This window comes from Pygocentrus nattereri, chromosome 12 (assembly GCF_015220715.1).
Source record: "Pygocentrus nattereri isolate fPygNat1 chromosome 12, fPygNat1.pri, whole genome shotgun sequence".
Lineage (NCBI taxonomy): Eukaryota > Metazoa > Chordata > Actinopteri > Characiformes > Serrasalmidae > Pygocentrus > Pygocentrus nattereri.
The window spans coordinates 1070004-1087503 of NC_051222.1; the positions used below are offsets into that span (position 1 = coordinate 1070004).

General features: G+C 43.3%; 2 protein-coding genes across 4 annotated transcripts in view; both read right to left on the reverse strand.

Annotated features, from left to right (window-relative positions):
* Positions 1-8069, reverse strand: part of LOC108413960 (tripartite motif-containing protein 16-like) — a gene marked incomplete at its 3' end in the record, with an annotated part of 12953 nt that extends 4884 nt beyond the window's left edge. Inside the window, exons 1-6 of the mRNA XM_037543241.1 lie at positions 7874-8069; positions 7226-7312; positions 6150-6383; positions 5809-5968; positions 5638-5694; positions 4087-4338 (exon numbers count right to left, since the gene is read on the reverse strand). Coding sequence (XP_037399138.1) covers positions 4087-4338; positions 5638-5694; positions 5809-5968; positions 6150-6383; positions 7226-7312; positions 7874-7933 — 850 coding nt within the window. The remainder of the gene's footprint in view (positions 1-4086; positions 4339-5637; positions 5695-5808; positions 5969-6149; positions 6384-7225; positions 7313-7873) is intronic.
* A 2913-nt stretch (positions 8070-10982) lies between these two features.
* The window catches only part of LOC108413962 (tripartite motif-containing protein 16-like), a 9655-nt gene continuing 3137 nt past the window's right edge, over positions 10983-17500 (reverse strand). For 2 of the 3 annotated variants that reach the window (XM_037543239.1, XM_017686691.2), the window contains exons 3-6: positions 17128-17253; positions 13596-13755; positions 13435-13491; positions 10983-13328 (exon numbers count right to left, since the gene is read on the reverse strand). In XM_037543239.1, the coding sequence (XP_037399136.1) occupies positions 12793-13328; positions 13435-13491; positions 13596-13755; positions 17128-17253 (879 nt within the window). In that variant the 3' untranslated portion in view covers positions 10983-12792. The remainder of the gene's footprint in view (positions 13329-13434; positions 13492-13595; positions 13756-17127; positions 17254-17500) is intronic. The other variant, XM_037543240.1, reaches the window with a different exon arrangement.

The window sequence follows — 17500 nt, forward strand, 5'->3', positions numbered from 1 at the left end:
AGTCAGACTGGCTTTATTACTGGGTGGAGAGAGAAGCTGGCAGTCAGACTGGCTTTATTACTGGGTGGAGAGAGAAGCAAGCAGTCAGACTGGCTTTATTACTGGGTGGAGAGAGAAGCTGGCAGTCAGACTGGCTTTATTACTGGGTGGAGAGAGAAGCAGGCAGTCAGACTGGCTTTATTACTGGGTGGAGAGAGAAGCTGGCAGTCAGACTGGCTTTATTACTGGGTGGAGAGAAAAGCTGGCAGTCAGACTAGCTTTATTACTGGCTGGAGAGAGAAGCAGGCAGTCAGACTGGCTTTATTACTGGGTGGAGAGAGAAGCTGGCAGTCAGACTGGCTTTATTACTGGGTGGAGAGAGAAGGTGGCAGTCAGACTAGCTTTATTACTGGCTGGAGAGAGAAGCAGGCAGTCAGACTGGCTTTATTACTGGGTGGAGAGAGAAGCAGGCAGTCAGACTGGCTTTATTACAGGCTCTGACTTTCTTCAGGAATGAAAGAACGCACTCTGACCAGGAAAACAGCCATCAGGGGATGTTTTCATTAATGCTGATGGACATTTCTGGACGTTTCCTGCTGTTTCCTGGCTGATTAGAGCTGAATCGGCCGTGTATGGAGGACCCCTGAAAAAGTATATTAGACGACTAAACCATTCTGGTGACAGTTCATTAGGATTTTATCCACAACAGATCCGTACATTGACCTCAAATTTAGTCAATAGAGGGTCATACATAAACAATCTAACACCATCTTAACTCCAAATCATTATATAAGAGACTCGCGCAGTATCGAGGCTCAAACATGTGAGATTTTAAATCAAAACAAGCAGAAACAGATATAAGTATAAAAGTAAATGTGTTAATAAATAACTATATGAAATTTGGCTTTCTGGGCTGAGAAAAGTGTTGAAGCTCTTCAGTTTGTGATCAGAGGAGTTATAATTTAGCTCCTTTTTCAGAAAAAATAGTGGCTACTTTTTATGGTATTTTTTTAAAAAATAGTGGCTACTTTTTAGCTACTTTTCTGAAAGGTACTGCACTACTTTTTTAGCTACTTATCCAGAAAAATTAGTGGCTACTTTTTAGGTACCTTTTGAAAAGTAGTGCACTATATTTTAGCTCCTTTTCCAGAAACAATAGTGGCTACTTTTTACCTATTTTTATGAAAAGTAGTGACCTACTTTTTAGTTACTTTCCAGAAAAATTAATGGCTACTTTTTAGTTACTTTGTGAAAAGTAGTGACCTACTTTTTAGTTACTTTCCAGATAAATTAATGGCTACTTTTTAGGTACTTTTTGAAAAGTAGTGCACTACTTTTTAGCTACTTTCCAGAAAAACACAGTGGCTACTTTTTACCTAATTTCCAGAAAAATTAATGACTAATTTTTAGGTACTTTTTGAAAAGTAGTGCACTACATTTTAGCTACTTTTCCAGAAAAAATAGTGGCTACTTTTTAGCTATTTTTTTGAAAAGTAGTGACCTACTTTTTAGCAACTTTCCAGAAAAATTAATGGCTACTTTTTAGCTACTTTGTGAAAAGTAGTGACCTACTTTTTAGCTACTTTCCAGAAAAATGAGTAGCAAAATTTAGGTACGCATTTGGTCAATGGTCTTTATAGGTTCCTGGATTTTGCGAATTACTACTCAAGGTTTACACAGAACTTCAGCCCAGTCACAGCACCTCCTCAAGGTCATCTACCTCCAGAAGGATTCCTCATGCTGGCTGTCCTGGTCACCTTTTCCTTATCATTAGTGGTTTAGCAGATCAGAGGTTCACGCTTGTTTTGTGAATCTGTAAAACAGCTTCTGAGGGAAAAGAGATTCTAATAATAAGTGACTATGTTGTGTTGCTGATGGTGAGGTTTACTCAGCTGCACATCTTCATCGCTGAGCTTTAAGAGCTCAGTGTGGTGATTTGCATAAAAAGATGAAAAAAGGCTCTTCTGTCTTTGTTCTTTTTACAGGATCATTTCTGTTTATCTAAGAAACAGTTCTTCCACTTTCTCATCCAAGCCAGAGCAGCTAACACTGGCTGACTATAACTGTCGAGCTGTTCCTCTCAGAGTGTTTTCCAATGCAAATGGCACACTGAGGTGGTTCTCCTCAGAATACGGAACTGAACTTGTTCTTCTTATCCAGAATGAAGTGTCTGAAACGCACTTTGCTTTGGTCATCGAACTTTCAGCTCAGATTGCCTGGTAGCATCTGTAGTACTTGAGCTAACAGACTCTAAAAGCTCACAGAGGAGAACATCTGAAGCACTTCATTAATGTGAAATAAACTGGATCTAAAAGGAATCTGGAAAGCATGTTTATGTTAATCTTAAGCTCTTTTAGTCAGAGCTTCACTGGTCTAAACTTAACACTGAAAATATGTTGAACTCTATTGAACCGACAGCCCATCACATTTACAGTGTGAGAGTGATGTCACTGGTATTTCCCCTCCCATGACCCACTTTACTGAACACTACCGCACTTTATAACACTGGATATGGGTCATTATGAAATGTGTAAGTGCAGTGACCACTATCCAGTATATATGATATAAGTTCATATTTCATATGGCTGTGCTGTGGGTTACTCTGTACAAGCTGCTGAGTTGAACAGCTGTATTTCCCTTCAGGAGGAATAAAGTTTAAACAGGTTTAGCAAAGGACTTTTATTTACACAGAATTCAATTCCAGATTGATCTATTAAAACTCCACGTGAACAGACCTTCACAGCGTAATGAACCCGACACTATAAGAGGTTAATCACTATTAATAGACTGTGATGAAATATAATTAGGTGAGGAAAAAAGGATGTTATGAACAGAAACTTCGCCCCTACCACTCAGCCCTACCCCTCGGTTTCGTGTGTGTAGGGGTAGGGTGTCCCGATTTCTGTTGAGCTAGAGGGGTAGAGCAAAGTGTTGGGGCTACATGGACCTCCAAACTGAGGTTTTTCAGAGGAACCAAATAGAGAGTTATGAGGAAATAAACAGGAAAAACCGGCCAGATGGAGCACAAGAGACCAAAGAAACCCTCGAATGTGAGAATATTCTCTGTTAAGGATGTCGTTTCAGTGTATTACGGTCCTTTTCTTCATAACAAACATAAAGAAACACTTGTATTTCTGACTTGAACTGAGTTAAATTTCCCGTTCTACCTTAAATGCTGCGGCAGGTACATTCTGGCACCTCGGGCATCAGAACTGCTGCATCATTTAAGGTGGAACGGGAAAATTCAAACAAGAAGCTGGTGAACACCTAATGTCAGCTTCATATCACTAAAGAACTATAGGTTCCAGTGCCTGATGATAATTGTTGCAACCGCCAACCTCTTTGAAGGTGCTTTAAGTGAACTAAGCAGCAACCGAGCAACCTGCTGAACTTGAACTGAACCCTTCAGCTTTACTGCAGACTGGCAGGGTCACCTACAGAGCAGAGCTGGTAGCTGTTAATGAAATGATGCTCTTTTTATTTGAGGGGTTGTTCCATTTCAGAGGTGAAGATTTCAAGCATTACCACTTAGAAACAGCATAAGATACAGTTTACACACCTCACAGCGTTCACCAACAACAGCAGATCTACTACTGCATCCCAGTCAATTACACACACTTATTAACTCTTAACTCTTAAGAAGAAGAACTCAGTCAGTTTACACTGCAGATCATGTAGTTACTGAATAATAAACTTTAGAATGGAACGAGCCTGAGATGATAAGAAGACAATCACTATTAATAGACTCTGATCAGATATAATGAGGTGAGGAAAAAGATGATAAGAGCAGAAACTCAGTCAAACAGGCCTCACAGACCATCAGCCACGATCACCACCATCAATTTTTATCACACAACCTCAGAGATGAAAGAACACTAATGTAGAACCCAGCGTAGAGAGGCTGAGTGAATGTGGAGTGGACTGTGTGTAGGAGGGTCATTGTGTCAGAGACGCTGTAGAAGGACAGAATTCCTGCTCTGTGATCCACATAAACTCCTATTCTGGCTAATGGAGCTTGTGGGAACTCTGTTCTATAGCAGTAGTGCCAGACAGTGGCGCCACTAGAACAAAACAGCCTCCAGGACACATCGTTGTATCCAAACTCACCATCACTAAAGTCTCCTTTCCTGCGAATGTCTTTATATGAGACCGCCATGGCCGCAACTCCGCTGTACTCAACCTCCCAGTAACAGCGTCCACTCAGACTCTCCGCGCTCAACACCTGACCGAAATAGTCAAATCTCTCTGGATGATCAGGGTAATCCTGGTCTTCATCGCTCAGAATCAGAGCTCTGTTCTTCTCAGACAGGATGAGGCGGCGATGCGCTGTGTTAGGATCCAGAGTCAGCTGACAGAAATCTAAATAAAACCACAATAAAATAAAGAAATTAATGTTGATGTTTGTCTTCACAGAGGCCTCTTTTCCACCGCAGGGTCGAATGGTTCTGTAGCCGTTCCAGTGGCTTTTCCTCGTATAGTTAGGTAACCATGCCCAGGGCCATGGAAACGTCTGGTTGGATGATGTAGTTACGTGCCTGTTGCCTGACTGGTTCTACGTGTATGGTGGTACTGTGCCACAGCATCCTGCCACGTTATTTTAAACCACAAACAGTCAAATAACTTCAGTACCTCACGCGGACTTCGTCATCTGATAAATGTCCAATTTCCAGTTTCTAGTTGTTAAAAGTGCTGATAACCAGGGGAGTAGCTGACTACCATTAGCTTATCTAGCACATTGTCAGCTCGAAACGAAACAGGTTTGATTCTGAGTAACAAAAGCTTTACTGCCGTCACTCCAATCAGAGGAAGCAATGTTGAGTCTCTGCTGGGGACAAAAAGCTGAAATGAACCCTGTGATGTTTGGAGATGCAGCGAAAGAGATTCAAACAGCCCAGTACAAGTTTGAGTCAACCAACTGGAGCTCTGCTATCACAGGGCTAGACGAAGTGGACTGATTGGTGTTGGAGTGACAGAAAGCCGAAATCACACCTGTACTGTAGTGTTTTCAGCTGAAGCCTGCAGGGCTAAGCTATTGTGATTCTATGGTACTTCCCACCGCAGTGCCCTCGGATTCAGCTAACTGATGCGTAAACACTTCCCTTTAGAGGATAAAGACCCTTAAATGTGACAGACAAACAAAATATAGGACAGCACCGTGGAGATGTACTCATTGGGCTCAGGGTGGGTGCTGGAACCTAACCCAGCAGTCCAGCAAAAGGCAGGATACACCCTCGACAGGTCGCCAATCCATTGCAGGGCAGACAGACACACTCACACCTAGGGGCAATGTAGCATGTCCAATTGGCCTGACTGCATGTCTTTGGACTGTAAGAGGAAAGCCACACAAACAGAACATGCAAACTCTGCACAGAGAGGACCCTGGTTACCCGGCCAGGGAGTCGAACCCAGACCCTTCTTGCTGTGAGGCAACAGCGCAACCCACTGTGCCACTGTACCATCCCAGCCAGCTGCAGTCATAGCTCCCACAGTCCAAAGCAGACCAGGACAGTACAGGCCTGAGAACCATTTGGCTCGACAGTGGAAAAGAGGCCAGAAAGTTCTTATTTGAAGAAAAACGTTGTTTGTTGTTTTGTTTGTTTCCAGCTTTAAACGTTTCTTTAGTGAGAATTTCAGATGCTGCCTAAAGGCTCAACTTACACTGTAGAAAATCTTCTCTGCTCTTTGGCTCTGAGAGGAATGAAGGAGCTGCTGCAGCTGTGGAGACACAAGAACACACAGGACCTCATCAATAGAATAGAATAGAATAGAATAGAATAGAATAGAATAGAATAGAATAGAATAGAAGAGCCAGCAGGAAGCTCCTCTTACCCTGTGGAGGGATTTGACTGAACTCCTCTCTGCAGAACTCCTCTAGTCTCTCTTTCAGATCAGAGAGAGACCTCCTCACTCCATCAAATGAGATATGGTGATGGACAGAGATGCTGGAGGAGTCCTCAGATCCAGAAGAGACGCTCAGAGACTGGAGACTCTACACAGAGGAACAACAGAATGGAGAAAAAGAGGAATGAAGCAGCTCAGACCAAATCAGACTGAAGATGAGTGAGTGATTAGAGAGAGCTCTGTTTATGACTGTCTTCTTGAACTTCTGCTGAGAGGAGTTTGATGAACATGATGATGAGCAGGTTGCTCAGTAGATCAGTGATTGTTACCTGGAGGAAATGGATGTGATCCTCTGTGGGTGAAAGCTGCTCCAGCTCAGTGTTTCTCCTCTTTAGATCCGCGATCTCCTGCTCCAGTTTCTCCAGGAGTTCTTCAGCTGCACTCAGTTGAGCCTTCTCCTGAGCTCTGATGAGCTCTGTTAGCTCTGAGCGCTTTTTCTCCATGGAGCAGATCAGTTCAGTCCAGATCCTCTCAGTGTCCTCCACTGCTGTCTGAGCAGAGCGCTGTTAGAGCACATACAGAGAGCACAGATGGAGCTCCATTTAAAGGAGGACTTGAGGAGAACATCTCGTTACAGACCTTCACTCCTCACAGTCAGTGTAGTCCATCAGTTCAGACGGTTTAGTTCCAGTGCTTTGTATGCAGACCTGCACTAAATGTGTTTAAATGTAGTGAACAGCTACACTAGACTAATCAAAGTCAATGTTAGCTTGTGTTCCCTCGTTCAAAGGATCATAACTAAACTCAAATCTTGCATACAAATAATTCATAAATGGCAAATATAAACCGATCTGCTGGTAAACACAGACATTTGCTTGATATCCATTGTGATAAAACACATAAAACTGGACTCATAAATAATCTCCGGTTTGCCGTTTGAGCCACGACACTCCAGTTTAGAACGTCTTCAGGAGAGCTGGTGGAGAATATCGAGTAAATTCTTAAGAAAACGGCTCTGGCAGCCTAGAAACTTTAGAACTTCACATAATCGAGAAACTTCAGAAAAGTCAACAGCAGCCATGAAGCATTTCGGGAGATAACGTCTAGACTGGCTGATCACGTCATGTGTTAACGCACATTAAGACATATTTACCTCAACACTAACAACAAACACAAACTGAGTCATTCCCAGACACCGTGACTGCTGGCAGGAACATTCACACAAATAAACACATCAGTAAAAATCAATAGAAAATGTTTTTGTTCTCACGATATTGAACGTCAACCACGACCCATGACTGTATGACTTACGGTTGTCTATAAAATCATCACTGAGCTCCTCCCTGTCTGACTGGAGGAGAACCTGACTGAGCTCTGAAACATCAAACCTCTGCTGAGTCCTCACCTTAAGAGTGTTCACAGCCTGTTCCAGCTCCTGCAGCTTCTCCTGTTTCTCCTGGATCCTCTGCTGGATCATCTCCTTCAGCTCCATCTGTTAACAAACACACTGTATGACTGGGAATCACCACCTATGAACATTAGAATTAATGTGAGGAGAACAAGGGTCATTCCACACCAGCTCACCTCATCCCTGTCCACTCACCTCATGGAGTTTCATCACGTTCATAAACTAACTCCAGGTTACAGAACTTTTCTGGACTCTATGAAGGTTTATTGGTTGCTAGACCTTTGCTATAATATCTGAAGTTGATGAACTGTTTCATGTAAATCCAGGCTGTGAGTGGACCTGCTGTAGGTGACTCAGTGTGGAGTGACTCAGCAGTGAAGTTCTCTGCTGTTCTACAGGGCTTTCACTCCGTCATGTGAGCTCTATAAGGCTGAAGATGGTGTTGGCTGGTAGAACATCCACACACTGCTCTGACTTTATTACTATTGCTGAGGAAGAAAGAGTTTATTCAACACTTCCTCCTCCACAACACTTTACACACATTCTTTACACACAAACCCCATTAAACTCAAGAACTGAGGCAGTTTACATCCTTCAGCTGCTGCAGTTTAGCTTCTTTAGATCCAGAAGGTCTGTGGTTCTCACCTGTTTCTGGGTTCTCTCTGCTGCAGCTGAGACTGTATCGTGGCCTCTGTGGTCATCCATTGTACACAAATAGCAGATGCAGCTTCGGTCAGTGCGACAGTAGAGAGAGAGGCAGAGAGAGAGAGAGACAGAGAGACAGAGAGACAGAGCGAGAGAGAGAGACAGAGAGAGAGAGACAGAGAGAGAGGGAGAGAGAGAGAGACAGAGAGAGACAGAGAGAGAGAGAGAGAGAGAGAGAGACAGAGAGAGAGAGAGAGAGACAGAGAGAGACAGAGAGAGAGAGAGAGAGAGAGAGAGAGAGACAGAGAGAGAGAGAGAGAGACAGAGAGAGACAGAGAGAGAGACAGAGAGACAGACAGAGCAGCTCTCTGGTCAGCGTTGTGTTTTCTGAGCTGTCTGTGAGCCACTTCCTGGTTTTTCTGTTGGCTTCAATGACGTAGAGAGGGGGAGGAGAAAGAGAGAAGGAGGAGGAGGCGGGGGAAGAGGAGGAGGAGGGGGGGAAGAGGAGGAGGAGGCGGGGGAAGAGGAGGAGGAGGCGGGGGAGGATGGACACCACTAGTTTGTGGAGACATGCATTGATACAATGATGCCCACAAACACACACATGTATGTATATACACACAGTGAATGTTGATATATATGGATTTACAATTATGATTAATATAAATCAACACAAACATTTTTAAATGATGTTCTGCGTTTATTCATGTTTGGATTGAAGAGCCACGCACTGGCCACTTCATCAGAAAGCCCTCCCTTCAAGCTCTGCCTGGTGTTTGTTGATGCCCAGTTTGTTGTTGTATGTTAGCCATGTTCAGCTGTTCAGTAGTTTCTGGCCTTTCTTGGCTGAATGTTCTCAACCTGGCAGTGATGACTTCGTGTGAAATCCTCAGCAACACAGCAGTGCTGTTTTTAGAAACATCACTTTTCATTGTATATCAATTGTATATTATATTGTATATCTTATTTTTTGTGTAAGCATGACTTTACTCAATATATATCAATGTTTAAAATCTATATTGAACGAACGTTGATTTGTACAACCCCAATTCCCAAAAAGTTGAGATTTTATGTGAAATGCTGCTAAAAAGAGACAGCAGTAATTTATAAATTTAATTCTATCATCTATGGTACATAGTATCACTAAATTATTTATAGAATCCAGAGAAATGTCTGTATATAAGGGGCAAGGCCAAAAAACAGTACTGGTTAGCCATGACCTTCGGGCCTACAGACATTGCTGCCTTGAAAACAGACATGGTTCTGCATTGGAAATCATTGCATGGGCTCAAGAAGACACACATGTATTAACAGGATCCAGAAATGCTGCTGCCTTCTCTGGGCCCGAGCTCAATTAACACTGACTGAGGCAAAGTGGAATTTTAAGTTCCACTACATAATTTGCATATCACTGCATTCTATGTTTATTTACCCGTATGGTATCAGCAAACTAACTCTTCATAACACACTGCTTTCCAGGTAAAAGATATGCAGTGAAAATCTGCCCAGAGTCTTTGTCTGGTCATCTTGAAGATTGGCAGCTCAGCCAGACCTGAGGGAGGAGGCGAATCCCACACTGACCAGTTGTCCTCCACCTCTAAATCCATCGTGCTCTGACTGCTCTCTCTCCTGACTGAACTGACCAGCTCATGAGGGTGGATGGGGCGAGATTTCTGTTTAAAAGGGGTCTCGTTCTTGAGCCTTATTTGATGCCTGATTTTAGTAGTAGGACAAAAGTCAAGCTCATGATGAAGACATCCGGGTAATTGTTTAACTTCTCAGTTATTCTATGTCTCTATTCATCTGAGAGAAGGCAGAATGAAATCGACTTTCCAGATATCCAGATGAAGATCAGGAACAATTAAGGCAAGAATTGACCTTTCAGGCTCTGATTCAGCTTGTCCATGTGTTCCTCCTGCATCAGGAATGTCAGTAATAGGGTGTATGTGATAGTCAGATAAGTGACTCTCATAGAAAGAAGGGCTGGAGTAATGATCTTTGAGCCTGTGTCTAGCAGGCAATTACAACTCACACCATTTACAACTACACCTGCTGTGCACTTGTTGCCAATAAGTCCGTCTGGCAATGTTGCACGGCTGGTCACCCCATAATATAAACTCATCACCTTTGGCTTCTGTGCAACAATGGGACTTTGCTTGTCCTTGGCCCCTGTCTGTCCCTCAACAGAAGCATGTTCTAGTTTAAGTTCAATGGATTACAGAGATTGTGGTGAATCTCCCAAGCATATTGCTTTTCTCTGCATGGCCTTTTTCAGAGAAGGATTAGGGTCATTCCTGCAGGTAGAGGTGACATGACCATCCTTGCCACTTCTAAAGCAATACCATGGCTTGGGTTTTGATGCTTTTGCTGTGACGTGCTTGGGTTATTTCATCTCTGATTCATCTTTAGCCTTTGAATACTGCTTTTTATCTCTTTGATTCTTCCTTAAGTGGCTCAGAGCAACAGGCTTTAAGCTTGGTAATTTGTGCCTGTAATGCTGCTTCTTCCTGAGGTCATCAGTGGCCGTTTGAAATTTTAAGTTAAAACCATTGATGACTGGCACATGTGGTATTACAAATTACATTCCAAAGCCACTTTATAAAGAGGGGAAAAATATGTGTAGAATCTTTAGAAACAGGGTAGAATAAAAAAAATCAACTTCATATTTCTCTCCAGTGGTCTGTGTCCATAAAAAGGATTCTAGCTGGTGTCTCTGTGTAGATTTTAGAAACCTGCATGACTATTTCTAATTGGCACCCACTGCCCCATATCCAAGACCTTCTTGACAACCTAGAAGGGTATTCATGGATTTCTATTCTGGATCAAGGATCTGCTTACCTCAAGGTTTTGGTAATTAAAGCTCAAAACATTGCCCTGCCTTTAGCACCCCATGGGGCCTACACCAGCAGGTCCAGATTCCCTTTGGATTAAGTAATGCACCAGTGGCATTTCAAATATGCACAGTGCCCTGGAAGGCTTGTGGGATCAATGCTGTCCAACATATTTGGATGACATCCTTTGCTGTTCTAAAACATTCATAGCCCACGTCAAAGACCTTCGGTGAGTACTAAGTAAGCTGAAAGAAAATGCAATCAAACTGAGACCCAAGCAAGCAAAGTTTATTTATATAGCACTTTTTACAACAGGTGTGGTCACATAGCAGCTTTACAGGAAAAATCTGAATCCGAGCTCCCGTGAGCGTCACCAGAGCATCACTGTGTTTATGCAGCAGAAGCAGCAGGGTCAGTTCATGAGGGTAAGATTTGCACAGCATTGTACAGCATGAAGCTCAATGGTGGACAAGCCGGTCCAGAAGGCTGGCTAGCAGTGGGACCTGATCAAGGCTGAAGAAGCAACACCATCAGATGCACAGGACGGGCGGCTGCTCAACTCGGCAAACAAAGGAAAACACACAGAGTCAGTTCTGTAAAGAGTGACTGATCACAGATTACAGTGTTAACAGAGCAGCAGAGACTTCAGCAGGTCTACTTATTACAGCCCTTTACTAAAAAGGAGAAACCAGAAAGTAACAGCATCATGAGGCTCCCTGAGAAGTCAGCGCCCCTCCACTACACTGTCAACAAACCTGAGTGAGTGAGTGAGTGAGTGAGGCAACGGGACGACAGCACCAGCATTCCCAGTTTACCATAATACTCTATGACCATGAACCACCAGATATGCACCTTTTATCTAAAAGGGAAACACTAATTACTAAAGCCTCCACTAAACAAGTGGGTTTTAGCCTAGACTTAAAGACTGAGGCTGTGTCCCGAACACTGACTGGAAGATTATTCCAAAAAGAAATGTGAACTTTTTAAGCATCAAGTCTGACATGTAGGTTGTCTTGTATGTGGTGAAGGGGTACAGTCAGAGCCAAAAGACTTGGATGCAGTGTGGATGCTCAGAGGAAGGATCAGGATAAGCCATGTTCAGGAAAATGCTCTTATTTTTACACCATCAGAACAGGCACACCCTACACAAATCTGCAGGGTGGTCACCACAAGCCACAGGCTTTGCCCTGACAGTGAACCCACCCATGCACAAAACAACCCCAACCCCCGACTAAACCCACTCCCCAGCACAATACAATACCTAGATCACACAAATGGGTCTCTTTAGTGTTCCTATCCCCAAACAAAATGTCAGGGGATATTATAATACTAAATAATTTAAAATAAATAGAGTTGTGTTTTGTATTGTAGCATCAAGCAGAGGAAGACTAGGGTGAAGCTCATGCTGGAAGTTGCTCTTTATTAAACTCAAAAGGAGGAAACAAAAAAGCCTAAACTCAAGCTGACTAGCTGTCCTCTACCATTTGGCTCCACTGTCTCTGAAGCCTTATATAAATGAATAAATTAATGTAATCAGGACAATGATGTAAATTCCTTGTTTCATGGTAATGCAGGGCTGGCCATTTGCTGGAAAAAGGAGTGATTAAAAATGAACCACAAAAATAGAAAGACCCAAATCAATCACTGTATATAGTACATAGAACTATAGTATAAACCATAAAAGCAGAAACGTTTACTGTAAAATCAGCAGAGAAAAATACCTGATGGCTAAAATTTGGCTGAAAAGTGTTGGAGTGGAAGTAAAGCTTTTGGGAATCTGTTGTACATTCTGACCTTAAAACAATAAGTACAGTCTTACACATTTGCCTCCTTCTTCTTCTTCTTGAATTTTTTTCTGCTCTGTGTAAATGTTTCTAATGTCTTGATTTGTAGCTGGTTGGTTTGGTTCAGCTACAAATATGTTCATCTACAAAACATAACATGAGTGAAAATTAGACTCTGTGTTAACAGACGTTTAGAGTGTAATAAACCAGAGATTTTAAGAAGATCATCACTCTTAATAGACTTAATTGATGAAATATAATTAGATGAGGAAAAAGAGCTGCTAAGACCAGACACCTAGTCAAATCAGCCACGATCACCACCATCATTTTTATCACACAACCTCAGAGGTGAGTCATAACCAACCCAGAACCCAGCGTAGAGAGGCCGAGTGAATGTGGTGTGGACTGCATATAGGAGGATCATTGTGTCACAGACGCTGTAGAAGGACAGAATTCCTGCACTGTGATCCACGTAAACTCCTATTCTGGAGGATGGAAGTATTGGGAGCGCAGTTCTAATGTTGTTGTGGGAGAAGATGAGAGAAGAATAAAACAGCAGACTCCAGGACTGATCGTTACGTCCAAACTTGCATTGATAACTCTCTCCTTTCCTGCTGATCTCTTTATATGAGACTGACATGTAGACCTTTCCACTCCACTCAACCTCCCAGTAACAGCGTCCACTCAGACTCTCCACACTCAACACCTGAGGCAAGTCTTCAAATCTCTCTGGATGATCAGGGTAACACTGGTCTTCACTCCACTCCACCACTCTGTTCTTCTCAGACAGGATGAGGTGACGATGCGCTGTGTTAGGATCCAGAGTCAATTGACAGAAATCTAAATAAAATCACAATAAAATAAAGAAAATAATCAGATTGTTTGTTTCCAGCTTTAAACGTCTCTACAGTGAGAATTTCAGACGCTGCCTAAAGGCTCAACTTACACTGTAGAAAATCTTCTCTGCTCTTTGGTTCTGAGAGGAATGAAGGAGCTGCTGCAGCTGTGGAGACACAAGAACACACAGGACCTCATCAATAGAATAGAATAGAATAGAATAGAATAGAATAGAATAGAATAGAAGAGCCAGCAGGAAGCTCATCTTACCCTGTGGAGGGATTTGACTGAACTCCTCTCTGCAGAACTCCTCTAGTCTCTCTTTCAGATCAGAGAGAGACATCCTCAGTCCATCAAATGAGATATGGTGATGGACAGAGATGCTGGAGGAGTCCTCAGATCCAGAAGAGACGCTCAGAGACTGGAAACTCTACACAGAGGAAGAACGGAATGGAGAAAAGGAGGAATGAAGCAGCTCCTACTGGTTCCTCTGTAGATCAGTAATTATTGTCTTGTTTCCTAATAGTAAAATACTGTGAGTCTGAACGTTTTACTGCAAGCTTCACTCATCATCTTACAGGCAGCCCTCATGCTCTGAACTCTGCCAAGAATCCTGCTAACGTGCCCTTAAATGCACAGCAACACCACATCTCCCCTTTCTAGAGACAAAGGTGGGGACTACCTCTGTCTCAGCAGAGCTTAGGGGATTATTCTGCCCCTGTCACTGGAAGGTCTGATCCTATCAATACCTTAAACTTTTAAACAGCTTAGCTTTCTTACACTAACTGTTAAACATATTTATGTCAACTGTTCTTAACAAATACATTAGCTATATAGTGATGCATACAGAACAACTACGCACATTGTTCTTTTTTTTTCTTCTTGACTTTACAAGTCCAGTCTGGTAGGCTGGTTCTAGGAGTAGACAGCAGTTCAGGGATGTCATTCATTGGCAGCTGCTTTGCCACAGGACTCTGCCCCTGAACAGGCATTGAAGACTGTGCATGTGTAGGGCTGTCACTGCCTTCCACTGCTGTCTGCATGGGAATTAGATGGTAGTGGTTGCACCTCACAGAACCTTGAGGTGTATTCACAAGGTATGATCATGGAGTGAAGTGACTGGCCACCACAGATCCTGATACTTTAGCTTCAGTCACCCACACTTCCTCTCCTGGTAATAGCTTGCTGAGGTCCCTTGCTCGATGGCGTGTATTAAAACCCTTTAATTCCAGGATCCTCCTCTTGTTCTCCTTCCTAGCAATTATCTCAGCATCAGGAAGTGCAGGGTTTAGCAGAGCTGGAAGTGTTGGTACTGTAGTACGAAGCCTTCTCCCCATGAGTAACTGTGCTGGACTGTAGCCATTGTGCAGTGGTGTGGCTCTATAAGCAAGCAGAGCCAGATAAGGGTCTACAGCTTTCTTGAGAAGAGAATTCAGAGTTTGTACAGTGTGCTCAGCCTCACCATTACTTTGGGGAAACCTATTGCTGCTGGTAATGTGGCAGAACCCATAGGATTCAACGAAGGGAGCAAAGACTAGCCCAGAGAACTGAGGCCCATTGTCTGTCACCAGGGTCTCTGGAACTCCATGATGTGCAAATATAGATTTTAGATGCACAATCAGATTGTTGCACCTGGAAGGAGTTAAATGGGCAATCTCCAAATACCTGGAGTAGTAATCCACTACCAGTATGTAGGTTTTGCTTCCCAGCATAATCAAGTCTGCCCCTAACTTCTGCCACGGCTGGTCAGGAAACTGAGATAGCATGAGTGGCTCTTTCGGGTTCTGACTCTCTTTGATGCATGTTCTGCAGTTGAGCAGCATTTCGTTTAACTGTTGGCTCAGGCCCAGCCACCATACTGATTGAGATGCCCATTCTCTGCTTTTCACCAACCCTTGGTGACCTTCATGCAGTGGCCAGGACCCAATTTCTCATTGAGGAAGGGATAACAAGCCTTGTTCCTTTCAGTAGAAGGCCATCTTGTACCATGAGAAACGCAGGTTCTGGCCAGTATTGTTTCAAACCCGGTTCGCTGTGATTAAATTCATGCCATCCATCAGTGCACAATGTCATAACTCTAGAGCACACACTGTCACTCTTGAGCTGCTCTCCTAAGTGGTCCAGATAGGTAAAACTCGCTGGAAGAATGTGCATGACAGAGTCTACATATATATTTGTGTCAGCTGATTAACCATTCCAAGAAAGCTCCTGAGATCACTAACACTGGAAGGTTCCTTCATCTTTCTAATGGCCTGTTTTCTTAGGGTCAGGACTGATACCACTGTCTGAAACTACATGGCTCAGAAAGCTCGCCTCTTGTGTAGACAGGTCACACTTATCAAGATTGAGTGTGATCCCTGCCTTATGCATCCTCTGCAACACAGCATGCAGACAGGTGTCATGCTCCTCCTGATTTCTGCCCCACATCAGAACGTCATCCATGTGACATGCAATGCCTTCAAGGCCATCTGTTACCTCTGTTACCTCTGTTCTGGAAGTGTTCCAGCATGGAGGCAATACCAAAGGGTAACCTCCTGAACAAGAAGCGGCTAATGGAAGTTATGAATGTTGCAGACTCTTCAGTCAGTGGAATTTGCCAGAATCCCATATTGGCATCCAATTTACTGAAGATTTACTGCAAGTGTTCCCAGCATTTGTTCTACAGATGGAAGCATATATTTCTCCCAACATACTGATTCAATAAGCTTGGTAAGATCCACACATGTCCTCACAGAGCCTGACTTTTTAGGGATGACAACAATACCAGCACACGAATCTGTCGGTTCTACTCTGCTGATTACTCCCAGCCTTTCCATATGGGACAATTCCATTAGTGGTGAAGGGATTCATCTGGGAGTCTTAAGAGAAAAGGAACAGCCCCCGGTTTCAGCTTGATAGTGTATGGCTGTTGAACCTTACAAAGCCCACAGCACAGCTTTGGACAACATTTCTTTAATGTCTCTATGTCAATGCTGTCTAGATCTGCAACCAACCCACGCTTTGAGATAGCTGGTGTGTCTAGCAGCGCAGTATGTAAGCCTCAAATGATATACACGTCTTCCACCATCTCCTTTTCTCCTCTCTTTAACCACAGGCTGGTGACACCAACAACATCTATTGGAATCCGACCTGGTCCTAGTAGGGGTCTCGCTGCATCCATGAGAACAGGTAGGTCTGTGTCACTGAAGATTTCTTTAAACAGGGTTTGTGGAAGGACAGTTACATCTGCCCCCGTGTTAATCTTGAAGAAAATGCACCTGTCCTTGATGTCTATGTCGACCATCCACGGCTCACCATCGGCTGCACTGCTCCCTAGGAACACACCATCATGCTCTTCGAGATCACGAACAATTTTGGTTGCGTGGCATACATGCCTGAAGTGACCTTTTTTGCCACAGGAGTGACATTTTGCCACATTAGCAGGACACTTTTGCTTCAGGTGGGATGGAAAGCTAACACATTTATGGCACCAAGCAAGAAAAAGATCACAGAGCAAGAAAGTTTGTTGGCGTTTCACCTCCTCTTCGCTTAGAAAAATCGAAGGAGTTGGGTGGCTGGATGCTGAACGCAACGCTGGGCCATGCTGTTCTCTGTACAGCAACTGCATTTTGGCCATCTGCGTTTTCGTTCCACTCCATTGCCGCTCACTGTTGCTTTCTCCCTCGGGACAAATACACTCAGTCTCCAAACTAACTAAGCTACAGAACTTCTGACAAAATGTCGTGTTTCCTAATAATAAAACACTGAGTCCGAACTGTAGTTTAATGCAAGCTTAAAGGCACAGGAACACCACAACTGTTACCTGCAGGAAATGGATGTGATCCTCTGTGAGTGAAAGCTGCTCCAGCTCAGTGTTTCTCCTGTTTAGATCCGCAATATCCTGCTCCAGTTTCTCCAGGAGTTCTTCAACACTCATTCTGTTGATTTTCTAAGGGAAAAGAAGGTAACTCTGCAGGGAGCAAACTCAAACATATTCAAAAAGTAAAACATAAAATAGAGCAAGTCTGGGGCTCCAAAGCCTTCTGTTCTTGCCGAATGCTTCTAGTTCAGAAATATTCATGGTTAGCTTTGTTCATAATCCACACCATGTTTAAGATCTACCCACACATTTTCAATAATATTGAAATCAGAGCAGTCTGAGGGCCATTCCAAAACCTTAATCTTGTGATCACTGT